Raw genomic sequence first — 13,657 nt, forward strand, 5'->3', positions numbered from 1 at the left:
CTTACCTGTTACAGTCCACATGTAGTATGACGTGAGATGCGCTGACGGCGACAGAGACCTTGTGCCACTGGTCGTCAGCCAGGCTGTAAGGGAACACCTCCGTGTGATCCTGCTGCCCTTTGGTGCGATAATGAAGGCGCACTTCACTCCGCTGGCCGCTGCTCTCAAGCTCCAGGAACCTGCAACACAAAAGTTCCAGCAACTTTAGTAAAAACCATGGTAAGTTCTGTGACACCTTCCAGCATCTTACAGTGTAACAAAGTTGTGTTGCTTAAAAAAAACCTATTTGTCACACAAAGAAATGCAAAACTGTCTGAACTCCTCTATTAAGAATTTGATCACATTAAAAGCTAAACATAATGGCGCTGTATTGCTGTCTAATACAACATCAGCAGCACACAGCAATGGCCCGCATGTAGCGATTCAACTCTTTACGTTAGAGCATTAGTATTCCAGGAGAATCCTCTTCTCCACACCACCGAGATTCACCCAGCACAGTGACACTAATGGAAAGAGCTGCCGATACACACTCATCACCTCAGCGTTTTAAAGACAGACTTATTTGAACAAGAGTCATTTTCAGGAAACATTATTCAAAAGAAAAATAGACAGTGTAGCAATGGAATTGATTTATCTGCAAACCACATCTAATAGATTTACTCTCCCCTAGCCATGCATGCACATTCATCTTGACTCCATAAACGCACTAGCTGAATTATTTCTGCCATGTTTTAAATGAAACCATGCAGTGCTGCTTTGTTGCATATGAATGGCTGGGAAGGCTAATCATCAGTGGGAGAAAGTCATTAAAATCCCTGTGAGCTCTCTTCTCAGGACCGACTTTAATGTACAAACTGTTCAATCAACGCATTATGTGGAATTTAGATTGCTGTTCTGATCATCCAACGGCTCAGCTACCACAAAGTAATGGAAAACATTAGCATGCTAACTGCAGATAGTGTCTCATCAGTTTTCGATTCACAATTACAGACTCGACGCTTGCATCGTTGATGGACTGTGAATAATACTCTGGCATACAGGGTGATTTTCTTTGTTTATTTGACTAGTGTGTAAAACATCTAAATGCTTATCAAATACAAATATTCAGTCTGCTCATATGACAGAACAGAGAGTTACTAAATTTAGAGCACAACTGGAATTATAGGGCAGGGAGATTTATTCTGACAGGCTTCACTGTACTAAATGAGCTATACTTTAGTTTCCCAGTGATACACATGCATCACCGAACTTTCTTAAAATGCATTTTTATGTAGTGTATTCCATTCATGTGTCTGCAAATATATCCAAAATGAGCTAATGCTCCACTTTACCTGTGTTCGACAAAAGCCGTTTTACACGTGATGAAACGAGAAGTGATCTTACCTGTGTTCAGAATGATGGATGGAGAGGATCACCCCAGAGTTCAGGTGATCCTGCTTGAGGGTCACCAACACAGTAAACTCATTCTTGCCTCTTAGCTTATGGACCATTTGCTCTGAGACCTCCACGGGAGCTTTTACTTCCCTGGAGGACCCTGGATTAAAGACAGGGATTAGAAGAAATTATTAACACCATCAATAAGTACGTCCTCAGAAAGACAGTCTATTTATCTGACCAAAACATCACCACTGGGAAAATAAACTCCAGAACTAACCATGTGTCTTTAGTTAGAGCTGGATCAGGAGACCCTGAGTCTTCCCTGGGGTTTCCCATAAGTTTTTCTTCTTCACTCACTTTGTTTCACTCTTTGTGCTTACATACCACTTTGCATTTAATCATTAATTATTATTAATCACTGGCTTTCTTCCATACTTTGTTTCCTATTATGTCTCCCTCTTCCCTTCTCTCCCAAACCAGTCACCACAGATGGAAGAAACATGAGGAATCTTCTCATTAAAAAGGGAGTTGCTTGCTTGTAATGGGGTAATCTGATCTTGGTCTTTCAATTACAATGCCTTGAGGTGACCGCTGTTGTGTTTTGGTGCTATATAAATAAAAATGAACTGAGTTATCTATTCTTTCTCAGCTCCTTTAAGGATGTACGAAAAACAGAAGTTCTGGTTGAAGTAGTGAATCGACACAACATTTCCTTTTCCTTTTGTTGTCAACTCTATTGTCACTATTGGTATATAATATTAACAATTTAGTAACAGTAACAAATTAGTTGATGTGAAAGTTATGAGTAAAATGTTTTCTGGTGAATCTGCTGTATTGTGGAAAACTAGACAACATTCTGCTGGGATTTTATAAATACTTCATGTAGTGACATAAGACAAGCCTGATAAATTTAAATTCATGAAATAAAAATCAACACTAAACATTCAGAGCATACTTACTGGCACAAATTTCAGTTTATTTTTTAAAGTGAGAGCAAAATGCTAAAGAACAACAAAAAAGTGCCAAGCTTAAAAGCTTTATTAAGCTGCAAGTCAAATACTTTTTTTCCAATAATACTTTGACATTTATTGCATTCATTTGGAAAATGGCTTGAGTACTGTTTTTGGTCTAAGATTTTTTCATATATATAGTTTATTGTAAACTCATGACTTCCTAATAAAGGCCAGCTGCTGTGAATCTCACCTCAAGCAAAACTTCTGAAGTTGTCCACCTGCAAAAAATAATAGGCAACAACCCTTTGCTGCCAAATACTGTACCAGCTGGACAGTGATGACCACCTCTGTCTAATATGCTGTTTGTCCTTTGTATTGTAGGATAATTGACCCACATAAACACAAAGAGACTCGAGAATGCTCTGTGGCATCTGATACAAGCATTTTTTAGCTCCAGCATCTTCAAAGAGCTGTGAATTATATCAAAGTTGATCCCGCACATCCTGTGTTTTGTCAGAAACACTCATCTCATCAAGTCTTCAAAATGGGACTTCAGAAAACAGCGGGTAATGTCACGGTAGCTACATCCATTTTTTAAACTGTCTTCGACAGCTATTCACCACTTCTAGTCAAAGGCGCCCCACAAGCCCTGTCATTTTGGAGATGCTCTAACCTAGTCATCTACCATAATGATTTGGCCCTTGTTGTTCTGGCCTTTACACCCGCCTACAACACTAAGGCTGTATCAGTGGATGATGATAAACAACGGTCAGAGTGCGTGACAACAGCTTGCCAATCAAGGTGTTCTTTTTTTTTTCCTTTTGACTTGTTTTTCTGTGTGAACACACAAGTTCACGCTGCCACCTCTGCTCTCTTTCAAATTACCGTTGTGAACCACTCTCATCTCAAAATAAGAGAAAACAGAAGAGGAACATTTCTGTCTATTTTCAAAATTAGAGCTTAATGTAGCTGTGTGTTTGCAGAGTTGCTAGTTTATCTCACATCTTTAACCTTATTTATGTCACCAGGTGTAAAAGACCCTGCTGTGTGTGAGGTGAGCACAGCCAGAGCAGGAAGAGATAGGTGAGCCACCTTTATGCATCAAACAGACTGATCAAGTTAGCAGAGCTATGATAAAAAGAGCTATAATCCTAAAGCAAACTTTTAAGTGTAAATCATTTATGGCTGTGTGTGAACGTCTCTCTCCAGCTGGTTCTTTCTCTTTATGCTGGAAATGGGGCATAACCTCTTCTCTGTCTTTGTCTCTCTGACCAGCAGCTACAGTGCAGTTGTGCTCTTTATGTCTGGACCACATACTATGCACAATGTACAGCAGATACCTCAATCTCAATGGCTGCATGGCAGCTATGGTATTGGTTATTGGCATAAGATGATTAGACTATGGAGAAAACTGCTCAACCCTAATGTTTACTATAACTTAACTGCTGCTAATATATCTTAGAAAATAACAAGTGCTGTTGCTGAAAAATATCAACATTATTCATCATCTGTCATCATTTGCCAAAGGGGATAATGATTTCTCTCAGCGGTGCAAGCTAACTTAAAAATCAGGTCAAATTACTTACTCCTAGGTGTAGTATTGGAATAGCCATATTAAGCTGAGGACTAGAGGAAAAATAAGTTAAAGTGTAATGCTGGTGCTGGTGTGGTGGTGATGGGAGGGTATTTTCTGTGTGTAGTTAGCTGGTAAACTCCTGTTCCACCAGCGTGCCCCCTTTCCCTCCCCTCCAAGTCTACACAGACGTCTATGTTACTTTAATGGAAGCATCAATAAAAGATGACGTTTCTCAGAAGCAATCACATCAAAGAGCTCACTTCCAGCTACGGGATGCATGCACGATGCCCTGGCACACTTAAGCGCTCCAGGAAGCTAGCATGGTGGCTTTTCCTCAGAGTATTAGCATTACTTCCAGCTGGTGGGAGTAGCCAATTAACACAATGCAATGTGAAACTTCAAGCAACGCTGTGATGAAGACTGAATACGCATACTCATCACTTACATAAGACACAATGACAGCATGCTTTAAAAAAAGGCCTGTTTCGATTCAGTTGTGGTACTTGCAGTGTACACTTATAGTGCAAGCATTAGCTTTTTTTTTTCTTCTGATACAGGCTTTTAAGCCCATTAGGTGCATATTTTGAGTCATTTCTCTTTAAACAAAAACGTACACTAGATTTGTCTCTCACCAAAGGAAATGCACAGGGCAGGCATTCATGCATTTTGCATCACCAGTGGAGTATCATCCCAGTGACATTGGCTGGGGTGGGACAGATGGTCCAAAGACTGCAACAGGGGTTCTGCTGAGCAATAATCTGCTGCTATCAACAGATCCTACTTAGTAACCAATTCCAAATGGCACTGCTGAGAATAATCTCAGAATGATTTTTTTTGGTTTGTTTTCATCCAAATTATTAAATGGTAATTTAATCTGTAGTCAGATTTAATTGCTTTTATTAAGAAAATCTCCTTTACACTTTTACAGCCATATATTAATAGTCTTTGATATTATGCACCGGTCAATCTACTGCCATGACATGGGTTGAACAGAAAGTAAAAATGACATCTCAATCATGAGCAAAATAAGCACAGCAGGAGCAGGTGTCAGGGCGGGGCCCAGGGTTGATGAGGCAGGGGGGATGGTAAGGATCGAGGAACCTCTACTACTGGTCTGCTCTACAACTTGGCAGCTATGAGCCATTGGCTATATGTGGACAACTCTCATCACCCATCTTATTACTTTAAGAGAAGGGGCATCTTTATATGGGTCTTTAAGGGCTTGTCGAGTAGAGGCTACATTGGCATGGAGCGGAAAAATCTGTCTACACCGAATGAATTCAGTCAGGCAAAGATTAAGTTAGCATATGTATTAGGAGCATCTCTGCATTCCTTTAAACATACGTGAAAGACGAGTAGATGAGTTTGTGCTGTGATGAGTAGGACAACTTTCCCGTGTGCCAAATCAATAAGGCCCTGCTGAGGGGGGGCCTTTGGTCGATTATATATTGGCAAGTGCCTGGATGGGGCAGCCACCTGCTCCTAATGACCACTCTGATGTGAGTTACCAACACAAAATAGCTTGAAAATGATGACACGGTGCATAAAATTCTAATCAGCGTATTTTCGGTGCAATAACACATCTCACGTCATCTGTTGTCGATGTTTACAGGCTATAAGGAGCAGCTGATAGTGAAGAAGCAGCTTTTGAGACACACAGAGTTTTATCAGCTGACTAAAGATCTCCAAAAGCCTCAGGCTCAATAGCATCCCTCGGAAGCACAGCTTAGGGCTACAGCCTAATCTTATCTCCTGGGTACATTCTGCTTTATTAGTTATACTCAGGCCACGATTTCCATCCCTCAGCTTCACGTCTAATCTTTAACTGTCTAACGGTCTTATTTTGTCTGACCCATGGTACACAAGCCGAGCACACCCATTCACCCATCCACCCCCACCCACACCCACAGACTCTATTCTCATAGAAAAATATTGGCAGAACCGCACCAATCATCAGCTAACACATTTAGCATTTCGAACAGGTGCCCCCACAGCACAGCGTGAGAGGCCAGATACGCCCAGCTTTGCCACAATCCTCTTCTCACACACTGCTTTCATGTCGACCTGCGCTCACAGAATGGGAGTTTTTCTAGTGAACAGACGCCGAGTTTCTGTCTTCCCACCACGCAAAAGGCATTGGTTAGCGATTTATAAATTTCTCGGAGTGAAACTGCTACTAAAAGCAGCATCGCTGATATTAAGTATGAAGATTAGAGCCTCGTTTTTATGCGAATAATGAAGAGTTTCGTTCTCCGGTCTCTAGTGGATTGCCAGAACAAAATAACACCTCCTACATCTTTTGCAACAACTCTTCAACAACATTTTCCAAATAAGCGATGTTCCTATCAGTTAAGAGGGACTGAGCCATGAGCTGCAGAGAATGCATAAAGCCAAGAGGGGTCCAAATAACACACTGATGCAATCAGAGGAGGGAAGACCCAACGCTGCCATAAACCATGTAAACTTGTCATATTGTCATATTACACAATGTTTTGTGTTTGAAAAAAAAAAATGACAGCACATTTTTACACAAGACATTTTATCTGCTGGCCTGAGTGTAGAGGGATGTGCGTGGGAGGGACAGGCAAGAGAATCTCTCTCTTGGAGGATTAGAATAATGATAAACTCTCCACCAGAAGCAAGCTCAAAACCCTTCATTACTATCAATACACACGCACAATCGCCTGTGAATGCATGCACGTAGACGAACAGGTGTGGACAGCAACACATACGCAGACCCTGTAACGCCAACATTTTGCCTAGCCTGCACAACTCTAAACAAACATTGCGTCAGCACAGAGAGAGAAACGGATGCAGAGGTGTGCGGTAAGGTACCTTTTGCATACACTAGACACATATACAAAGACCAGCCCCCTAAAAGTTGGTCGTTACAGCTCCTAAATATTCCGCCACACTCAGGCAATCTGCATTCGGCGGACCATCTCCCCCCCCTGCTGTGTCTCCACTCTCTTGGAACAAATACTAAACTGAGCCAAGGGCACCTCCAGGAGTGCCTTGGCCAGCAATTTTTTCCCAATTCTCAGATCGCCTCCTCGGTGACCGCCTGTCTGACATTCACACATACACAGAGCTAATGACAGCCTTCCAGCCACCCAACTGTATAACAACCCTGGGGGGATAGAAATATCTCCCCCTCCATGGTCACGGGAGCTCCTGTGTGGAACAGAGGATCAGGTTTGCCTCAGAAGGCAGCAAGCAAAAATGACTGACCACAGGGAGTTGTGGATAATGTCAGTCATCAGGAAAGATTGGACAACTTTTCTTTGAAAGAGAAAAGACTGCTGTATATCGAAGGAAATGGGATTATTTTATATGTATATGAAATGCAGGTGGAATGGATAAAGCAAGCTGGTCTGACCTCTTTTGACCTAAATTTTGCTTTTAGCTTCAGCTTCACCAACAATTCTGTTTGGTTCATTTTTAAGCAGAACAAAATGTTATGGTGTTAAAGATTGCAAAGAATAAAGTTCACATCTAACATTTATGTTAACATCTAATGTCTAACTTTAGCCCCTCAGTCTTAAAAATGTTTTTATTCTGAAACCTGCTAAAAAAAATTGTCCACAGTTGTGCACAGTTTTTCAAAATGTTTTTTGGAAAATTGGCTTCAGGCAGAATAAAGCAGACCTTTGTTACCTTACACTTTCAAGAAAAATTACTCTTGGCCCTGGAAAATTCTTGAAAGAATGAGTTTCTGTACATATTATAGTCTTCTTTTTAGGTTTGTATTCGTCCTAACTGAATGCAATCATGCCTGTATGTATATTTTAAGGCTGGGATTATACTATATTACCTTAGAGTCCATTTGGCAGTTGCATGCACAGTTTGCACCCTTAAAGTGTAGTATCTGCACTGACAATCCTACCAGATCACAACAAATTAGAGGCTACATCTCCTCAGTGCTTCACACACGCCCGCTGAAGATAAAATACACACCACTTGGACACTTACAGCACATATGCAATATGCAATAAACCTGTATTACTAGTCGCTGTAATCCAGCACATATTGCCACAAAGCAATGCCTTCTGCATGCTGTTAGAATATGAGTGATGAGGATAAAATCGCTAATCTTTGTTCCACACAGAAATTCAGAACTTCAGCTTAATGTGAGGCTACAGCAGTGTGAGACAGTCAGCTAGGGATTTTCCAGACTCAATCTCTTTTAGTACCAAATTATCACTTTCTTTTCCCATCCCTCTACGTTAGCTCAGCAAGGAAACACTCTGTGAATCCACAAAGAAGGAATTTCATAATAAGGACTCTTTGACTTCAGGAAAACCCAACTGATTTGTCTGAGGCTGTAAAAGCTTCATGTTAGCTTCAGATTAACTTTGGATAGCATTTTCACACGGGGCAGACAGAGGAATGTGGATTCTGTTCCTCTATTACTTTGGATATAGATGTTTTAGTAGTCCATACGATCAACAAATTAACATGTAACTTATTTTAATTTACACATGTGTCAGTGATGCTTTTAGCAAAAAAGAAAGTGAACCTTTTTAACTATTCAGCATCAGAGTGTGAAAAAAGGTTTCTCAGAGCTTAGTGATTATGGTTTTGTTTGGATTCATATTTTCTGTTATTAACTAGACGGTTTTATTGAAGGTAAAATGGTTTTAAGCCTCTAGCTGAACTCTGCATATTTGAATTGACATGAAAGTAAAAAGCTTCAATCTCAGTGAAAGTGAATGCTGCTGTCATGGACAGTGTGACAAAGGAAATCTGAGTGATGTCAGCCATTTTATTATCTTAGAAAAGAAGTAGAAGTAGAATATTCATTTTAACTGAACGCTTCTGCAAGCACAGAGAGTTTAACAATACGCCAATAATAGTGTTTTTTTTAATGGATCTTTCTCCATACTAAGGTTAACCTCAAATTTCATTCTGTTTTGTAGAATACCAAATTAGTTGTGTTGATTCTTAGTTATTTTAAGGACTCCTGCGGAGCTAGATTGGTATGCTAGTTTTACCCCATTAGCACATTTTTCTATTTAAATATTTATGGATTCTTTTGGCACATTTTCCTACATTAAATAACATTTTTCTTCTCTATTTCAGGGTTTTTTTCTTTTTAATTTAATCTATTTGCATCATGAAACTTCAATAAAAGAAGAGAAGCAGCAAACGTAGCACTTGCAGTGAGAGAAAAGAAGTACGCAGAAGTTCAGCATGATGTGTTACGCTAACCACTTTTGCCAGTGTTAATTGCATTATTATTTCCTGAAGCCACTTTCCCATTCTGCTTTATTGTCCTTCCTTTAAGTGTGAGGTTTGCAGAACAGCACCCGGTGAACCTGCTCAATACGATTCAGCAGAGTGCAGCTTTCCTGTACGCAAGCTTTCTCCAGAGCTCTGCCGCTGAAGGACTGAATTGCCCTTTGAACCTCTACATCTTTCTATAGCACAGTACCTCACTGCATCATAGTTACGAACAGCTGGTAAGTGTAGCCTCTGCACTAGAAGCACATCTGTGATGTACATAGAAATGCCGGACAACAAACCGACATTTCCTCCTTGCTTCATACAGATGTACAAAAAAGCGCGCGCACTAACAAGGCATTACAAACGAGCCTCTTCCATCCTGTTACACTTTAGTGTCACAGGAGCCAGGGGCGCCGTCACCACAACATACAAAGAAACACCTCGCTGGCAGTGTTTAAACAGCCTGAGCAGAAACATGCTTCTGAGACAGCCAGGATTCATATAAACACACACCAACACAATTACAAGGGAGCTTTGTGCTGCAGCTGAAACAATGCTTCTAGCAACTGTGTTGTTTGCACTTTGAATGAGTTCGGTCCATACACTTGTAGCCATAGAGGGAGAGAGCGTGGGTGTATGTGTGTTGGGGGAAGGTAGTGCTTCTGGGTGTGGTCCCCCCTCCCTGCTCGTGTATACAGATAGATATACGGATGTCTAGATATTAAAAACTGTGGGGGAAGTGCTAATGATGCGATGGTTTTGTGGTGAGCCTGAGTATCACCTTGGCACGAGAGGAGCGTAGCCTGGGGCAGGGAGGGGGCCTTTTTTTCTGCCTTTATTATGCCCGTCCCTGAGGTCCACCTCTCCTAATGTCATGCAATGTAGCTCTGACAGCTACCTTCAAAAGCATCAGCGGGGGTTCGCTGAACAGAAATCCCCCCACTGCTCATTCCTTTCCTATTTCCTTTTTTTCAAAACAAACACATTCAGCAGACAGAGATGCATAGAAACAGCATACAGCAAACTAACAGCACACAACACAACAGCTGCTTATCTGCACGTGGACATACACATATTTCTATACTGTGAATTACACTCTTCCACTTCTCTCTTAGCTCTCAGCAGCTACACTCCCTCCCTCCCGCTTCCATCCAGCACCCAGAGATAACAGCCTTCCCTTTGGGCAGGCAGGCAAGCAGCAGAGGGGACAGCCATGGATATGTTCTGCCTGCTATCTAATGAGCGCCGGAATGTCACTGTGGGCCTGTCTGCTGGTCCCAGCTAGCCAAGCCTCCATACATGTGGAATCAGCACAGTCTATCAAACAGCTGGCAGACAGCTCTACTCTGCATTTCTCTCTCTCTCTCTCTCTTTCTCCTCCCCATCCCAGCTTCTTTCTCTCGAGCTCCCGCACTCATTTTCTCTTTTACAGAACGTGCCTCCTCCTTTCTGTTCCTGATTGCAAACAAGCAGATGCCCAGGTCCGTTCTGCCGTTGCAGCTCTGCCCGCCTCCCCCTCACCCAGCATCATCGACTTAACATAGACATCCCAAATGAAGGATGGAGGCAAGCTACCATAAATAACACACTGCTGTCTCCGCCTGGATAACTGTATGTACTTAGCAAAAGGTATCGCAGGAAAATAAGATGACAAAGGGGTACCAATCACAGAATAGTTGTTCTTTTTCTCCTTTTATTTTGTGGAAAGAAAGAAACCTGCAGGTAGCTTCTTTCACTAACTGTCTTTGTTTCTCTCTCTCTAACTCTCCCTTTGCTACCTGCCTGTGTAGAGCACTTCTGAGTGTTGTCTACACAGAGGACATCAAATGGCCTGCCTTCACAAAGATACTGGAGTTGCTGCTCCATGCAGAAGTGCCGCTGTCTCAGCGGTTGTGCAGGGAGATTAGAAGATATCAGCGAGGAGGGGGGGACGAGTCGACAAATGATTGTGGTGTTTCTCTGTCCCAAAACAATGCCGTCACTTTGGTACATTACGTGATCCGTGATGAGAACCTTCTAGTGGAGATGTGTTACATCGCCATATCTTTTGTTTTGCCACTGATCTGGGAGCAAAAAGCAATTTCCTCTTTTGCTACTTTTGCCTGGGTTATGATAGACATCTCCATCCCTGTGATGGAGCTGTTAACAGTTTCATTTGAATTGTAATGAGCGTCTGACATCAAGTAACAAAGACGTAACACTGGCAGAAATTTAAAAAAAAAAAAAAATGTGAAAAAGCATTTAAAAAGTCAAGCACGACCTCATCTTTGACAACTCTGTTTTGCACCCTACCGTTTACTAAATGGCATGAAAGTCTACACACACTGCCTTGCAGCTGACAACATGATCACTCTGCGGCCCATTCATATTTTTAGCGATGCAAACTGTTCAAAGTCACACACTCCAGAAGATCACCAAATGGGTGAATTCTTGCAGGGGGCCCATTCACTCTCCAGACTCACTTCATATATCAACTGTGACTGCGGGATTTTTGTCTCGGCCTAATCTGATTAAGCTCAGTCATTCTATGATTCTTTGCATGATCCTCCCATCTCTCCCCCTCCGCTTGCCGTCAACACAACACTTTTTCATGAAAACCGAACATGCCTATTGTTCAGGCAGGTGGTAGTCTGAGGCCACCCCCCAGCTAAATCCAAACAGAGAGGAAAAACTGATAATGCACTGTATGTTGCAGTTTACAGTCTGTTACACAGGTGCCATTACAAACACAAGAATCATATAAAGGAATCTGGTGCACAGCATTATTCGATGATCTAACATCAGACATCTACGGGCATCTCAGCTAAGGATCTGTGGATTACTGGGCTGCATCACGTTGGCCTTTCTAGATGTGTAAACAAAACATGCAAAAGGAAATAAACAAAATGAAATGAGTAGTTATCATAGGAAAACATGTTCTTTGCATGGACATCATCTCATCCGGATACATTTTAACTTCAGACAGAGAGTGAATGTGTGTTATGGTACCTTGGAAGTGGAAAGCTCTAGACTCGCTGTGGAAGCCCTGGACCTGAGTAACTCCATCAAAGCCTTCTCCAAGCGTTAGTTCATCAAATACGCTGACGCGCAGGGCAGGGTCAACCCCAAAACCTATAACTAATTTACAAACAGAAAACATTTTATTTTTTTAAAACCACTGTTATTAAAAAAAAAAAAAGAGTCTTGTGATGCTAGAAAAAAAAGATCATGTTTGTTTCAGGGGGAGACGTGTCAGGTCAGGTTAAGATTAAGTGCTGATAATTTCTGAGAAGGTTTGGTCACAAGTTAAGCAAAACAGCACATCATTTAATGAAGCTGATCTCATCTTAAAAAGCAAGATGTTGCGACATAACGGTTCATTTAAAAATCAGTGACAGCCTTTTGTCCTACCTGAGGAGACGAAAAATACACCGGAAATCAGAAACAGCTGTAATAATCTCATGGTGAATGTATAAAAAAAACCAAAAGCAAAATTAGTCCATGTTTTGTCCACTTCCGAGAGATAGCGTTCTTCAATCACATGCGAATGATGTATCACCCTCGCACGGGAGGCTGTTACCAATCCCAAATGCTGAGCGGAGGCATCATCACAACTTTAGATGCCCAGTGATGCGAATTTTTTTTTTTAAAAAAACGGGAGAGAAGCAAATCCGGAAGAGGGGGAGGAAAAAACAGTTATGATGCTGAAATTATTCCATGTAACACAGGGTCTGCTCCATCCGCATCATCCGCGGCACAGGTGGCTGACAGAGGACGGACAAAGCGAGCTGCTCTGCCTCGGCAGCTCAACAGACGCTCCTACAGCAGTGAGAACGAGCTGTGTGCGCTGAAGGAGTGCAGACGGAGAGAGGAAGGGAGAGGAGAAACCTGTCAAGGAGCGAGAGACAGGGGGGAAAAGAGGGGCAACAAAGCCCCCTGGTGGCCTAAGATGGGAAAAGCTTTGATATCCATTACATGCATCTCGATTGCAACCACGCCTCATCCTGGCCCATGTCTACTGTAATCGCTAAAAAAAAAAAGAAAAAAGAAAAAAAAAAGGAATTTTTGTCAATGCCTTAGCTTACATGAAATTCAGGGTTAGGGTTAGGGTCAACGTTTAAATGTTTAAGAAAGCGAGAAGTAGCGACGATCAAGACAAAAATCAAATTATTCAGTTTTATTCTATATAAAGCAAAATAAATAAATAAATAAATAAAAACGGGCTTTGTGTGTGTGTGTGTGTTATTATATTGTTATTATTACGGGATAACCTTGGGTTTTCAGCTCATCTTATTAAAACACTGGTTAGCAACCTTGACCTTTGACTCAAATTTCAAATTTGGCAGACAAATAAATTCTGTAGTCTGGAAGCAGTTTCTTCCATCTCCGGACTAAAAACTCCTTGACTTTGTTAAGTTAAAACTGGACTACTTAGAGCACTGCATGCTGTAGTTAGTCCATCATCTCTCGCCCACTTACAATTAGTCCGAAAAGCTGCAGCCAGATTATAGAGTGGGACAACGAGAAAAAGAGAGAGTGATCACAT

General features: G+C 41.6%; 1 protein-coding gene across 3 annotated transcripts in view; it reads right to left on the reverse strand.

The window, feature by feature from the left end:
- nell2a (neural EGFL like 2a) overlaps positions 1-12,988 on the reverse strand; it is an 81,269-nt gene extending 68,281 nt beyond the window's left edge. For 2 of the 3 annotated variants that reach the window (XM_039614477.1, XM_031726289.2), the window contains exons 1-4: positions 12,523-12,988; positions 12,121-12,249; positions 1,384-1,534; positions 6-179 (exon numbers count right to left, since the gene is read on the reverse strand). In XM_039614477.1, coding sequence (XP_039470411.1) covers positions 6-179; positions 1,384-1,534; positions 12,121-12,249; positions 12,523-12,574 — 506 coding nt within the window. In that variant the 5' untranslated portion in view covers positions 12,575-12,988. Of the gene's footprint in view, positions 1-5; positions 180-1,383; positions 1,535-3,916; positions 4,069-12,120; positions 12,250-12,522 lie in introns of those variants that run through there. The other variant, XM_039614478.1, reaches the window with a different exon arrangement.
- Positions 12,989-13,657: the final 669 nt, after the last annotated feature.

The sequence above is a fragment of the Oreochromis aureus genome, linkage group 7, assembly GCF_013358895.1.
Source record: "Oreochromis aureus strain Israel breed Guangdong linkage group 7, ZZ_aureus, whole genome shotgun sequence".
NCBI classification, from domain to species: Eukaryota; Metazoa; Chordata; class Actinopteri; order Cichliformes; family Cichlidae; genus Oreochromis; species Oreochromis aureus.